The sequence below is a fragment of the Erigeron canadensis genome, chromosome 5 (genome assembly GCF_010389155.1).
Source record: "Erigeron canadensis isolate Cc75 chromosome 5, C_canadensis_v1, whole genome shotgun sequence".
NCBI classification, from domain to species: domain Eukaryota; kingdom Viridiplantae; phylum Streptophyta; class Magnoliopsida; order Asterales; family Asteraceae; genus Erigeron; species Erigeron canadensis.
This window is the reverse complement of record NC_057765.1, coordinates 29,891,916-29,896,035: the sequence shown is the minus strand read 5'-3', so window position 1 is coordinate 29,896,035 and position 4,120 is coordinate 29,891,916. Positions and strand designations below refer to the sequence as shown.

General features: G+C 36.8%; 1 protein-coding gene across 1 annotated transcript; it reads left to right on the top strand.

Annotated features, from left to right (window-relative positions):
* Positions 1–1,878: 1,878 nt before the first annotated feature.
* LOC122601537 lies at positions 1,879–3,798 on the top strand. Its single transcript, XM_043774292.1, has one exon. It carries the CDS (start codon positions 1,879–1,881, stop codon positions 3,796–3,798), a length of 1,920 nt encoding a protein of 639 aa, XP_043630227.1.
* The last annotated feature ends 322 nt before the right edge of the window (positions 3,799–4,120 follow it).

Genomic DNA, 4,120 nt, shown 5'->3' with positions numbered 1-4,120 from the left:
TTAGGGTTGTAACTTTATTAAGGTGAATGTAATTACAGGTTTGATATTAAGTCGAGACAGGTCTCATCAAACCAATAAGAAAATGACTAAAAGAAAGGGAATACTTGACATGTCTGTTCTCTAGGGGCTGATCTACCAAGGCAGAGGTTTGCCTATGTTGTCAATGGTTTAAACCTTGTGTATAACAATATAGGTCTTTTATGGGTTTCACCATCCTAACATCTCTTGTGATGCCTACACACCAATAAATTCTTTTTTACTTTTGAAAATGCATACCGATCAATTTCTGAACAATCCAAGAAGAATGCGGATAAACACTTGCACGATCATTCTTGACAAGCTTGCAGATATAGGCAGAAACCTGAAAAAATCATCAAATAAACATATAAAAAACTTGAAAAGAAGGGTAAATGGGTGGGAACCCTCTTGTCCGATGTACAGTCTTGGTACCCGGAGCGCATACTGCATAGAACTCATACCCGGTATGTCACCATCCTCATACATGGATCACAAGATATAGTTTCTCCACTTGCCTTTGGCAAGTTTTGAACTTGTGACCTTTAGCCTTCATATGTGGGCCCATGTGGTCACATGATGGCGGTACCATTGGGGTTTCACCCCATTGGTCAGAGAATAACTTGATACCAACAGTTAAACAATAATACTCTTTTTTCAGGTGTGTGCATGAAAATCAAATAAAACTTTGATATGGAGTCATTTGAATATGCAATCATATGAATATGCAATCTGGTAAATGATATCCGAATTGCAACTCCCAATCTTTTTTATAAAAAAACATATAGGCTTCCACTTACAACATGTAATAAAAAACTTTTTGAAACAAACAATAATTAATTTGTTCCAAGTTAGTAAAGTCCACAGTTATGTTCCTCTGCATCGATTTAATCCCTGGTAAACAATTCAAAAGTAGTAAGAAACTAAGAACTATGTTTTCTGTGTAAGTTGACCTACTCCAGATACAAAAAGGCTTGAATTATTGTTTATCCGTTCAGGTTTTCCTCATTTATTGTTCCATTTCATCTATGCGGTGTGATTACAACCCCCAAGCTATTTTACTTACGATTTACACACCAACATTTTTTTTTGATGGTTGGTTATATTAGAGATACAAACCCCAAGTAATTATACAAGTTGCTATCATAGTCATAATTCCCAAGGTATTATAATGATATGCTTCTAGGAGATTAAGGTGCCTTCATGCTTCTAGGTATCTTATAAAGCAAGGAAATACACACCAAGTACATAATATATGCAGAAATATCAAAGACATCAAGAAAACAAGATATCTCCACAAGACTTAAACATTGATTCAACAAAGTCTAATACAATGTGGAAGAATGTAAATACAAGGACTGGAGTTGTAAATAAAGATAACTTAAGGATGAAAGTGTACAGTTTACAAGATAATTAGTTAGAGTTGTTAGAAGTAGTTAGAGGCGGTTAACACTTTTGTATATATATAATTTGTAAGTTTATCTTCCACAATAATACAACCAGATACATTTTTCAATATTTCATCTCTTTCTCTATCTTTCTCCAAATATGTTAATTCATAATATGGTATCAGATTGTAATTGAAGCTATAATCAGCTTCAATTCGGTGTCCGACGATCACACTTAAGTGTCAGGTCATCTTCTCCGGCGGTTTTTCCGATCAGCTCCATCAGAAACCCTAATTTCTAGTTTCTGGTTTCCTTGAAGCAATCCAGCTTCAAATCGATGTCCAGTAACCTTTTTCAGGTGTCCGATCAATATTTCTGGTCATTTTTCGAATCAATTTCTACAAATTCCAAAACCCTAATTTTTCACCCAATTTTCTTCATTTCTTGAATTTTTTTTTTAACTGAAATCTCATCTATGGCGGTTACTACTGAAACATTAGAAACACCAGAACCACATGTCACACCAAACACCACTCTCACTGATCCAACAATTGATTCCATCAATCATCCCCTGTATCTTCATCAAAATGATCATCCTGGACTTATACTGATTGCTAAGAAGTTAACTGGTTCAGAAAACTACAATTCATGGAAGAGGTCAATGACTATAGCACTAAATGCAAAGAATAAACTAAAAATTGTCAATGGTGATTATACTGAACCAGCTCTCACTTCAGAACTCAGGCCACTTTGGGAAAGAACAAATGATATGGTAATCTCTTGGATTCTCAATACTGTTTCTGATCAAATTAGCAATAATGTGAATTTCATAAGTTCTGCCTTTGCTTTGTGGAGAGAATTGGGTGAACACTATTCACAGTTAGATGGTCACAGAATTTTTCAGGTTAACCATGAACTAAATCAACTATGTCAGGCCGATTCCACACTTGAAACATATTATCATAAAATCAAAGGACTGTGGGATGAAATTGATGCTTTAGAAACACCATATGCTTGTAGTTGTAAGTGTACTTGTGAAAATGGCAAGAATCATGGTGCTAGGGAACAAAGAAAGAGGTTGATTCAGTTTCTCATGGGGTTAGATGAGAGCTATAGCAATATTAGGGGTCAAATCCTTCTAATACAACCACTGCCTACTTTCTCCAAGGCATATACCATGCTAAGACAGGAAGAAAAACAAAGAGAGGGCCCAAAACTCATGACTGTAACCCCAATTGCTCTCAACACAATGTCCAAACCCTATGTCCCTAGGTCTGACCTCCATGTTGTAAGGAAAAGTGCTTTCAAGAAGGGCACTATATGTACTTATTGCCATAAAGAGGGTCACACTAAGGATGAATGCTACAAAATTGTGGATTATCCTTTTGGTCATCCCCTACACATGAAATACACACCTCCCCCATCAAGAAATGGTCCTGTAAGTTCCACCTACAAGCAGAAAACTGTTAACATGGTTACTAGTACCATTGATGCCCTTTCTACTTCTCATGACACTCCTTACACCACCCCTGCACCACCAAGCTCTCCAACTCCAACAACTCAAGAGCTATTCATGACTGCCAAGATTGACCAGTTGCAGAATCAATTGAATCAAGTGATGCTCTACATGCAACAAGTCCAGCAAAATGGTGACCCTACAAATGCTAATCTGGTTACTCTTGGTGTCCCATTGCCCACTGCAGGTATATACTCTTTCACCTTTAATTCTATGCCTAAATTTCGTTTTATTGCCTTTATTATATCTAAGTTTAAGGATATTTGGATTACTGATAGTGGGGCAACTGATCACATAAGTAATACACTTGAAAACATGCACAATACTTACCTACTTAAAATACCCATCATTCTTTCCTTGCCCAATGGACAGACCACACTTGTCACCATTGTGGGATCTGTAACAATCAATGAGGACATCACTCTCCATGATGTCTTCTATGTGCCAAGCTTCACATATAACCTCATTTCCATAAGCAAATTGCTTACTCCTCATACTTCTATTACTTTTACCTATAATTCTTGTATCTTTCAGGACCATAACAAACAGATAGCCCAAGGCATCCTTTGTAATGGTCTCTATCTCCTCTCTTCCAAAGCAACCTCTCAACAGATTCAATCCAAAGTTTCTCCACCTCAGCAAAAGGCAACCATCCTGAATGTCTTCACCAATGCTCAACTTTGGCATGCAAGATTGGGCCACTGTTCTTTTCCTGTTCTTAAACAAATAAAGTCATTAGGTTCTATGTGTACCTCTAGAAAATGTAATTCTGATTCTCTGTGTTCTATCTGTCCATTGTCTAAACACCATATGTTACCATTTCATTCAAGTACTTCTCATGCATTATCTTTGTTTGATCTTGTGCACATAGATGTCTAGGGTCCATACAGGCACCCCACAATCAACAAATCCACCTATTTTCTGACTATTGTTGATGACCACTCAAGAGCAACATGGACCTATCTCTTACCTAGCAAACACCACACCATCTCAACTGTTAAATCTTTTCACAAATATATTCAGAATCATTTCAAAACCAATATTAAAACCATAAGGACAGACAATGGGACAGAATTTGTAAATGAATCACTGAAAACCTTCTTCCAAGACAATGGTATCATTCACCAAACAACCTGTCCTTACACACCACAACAGAATGCCAGAGTAGAGAGAAAACACAGACACCTACTTGAAGTGGCTA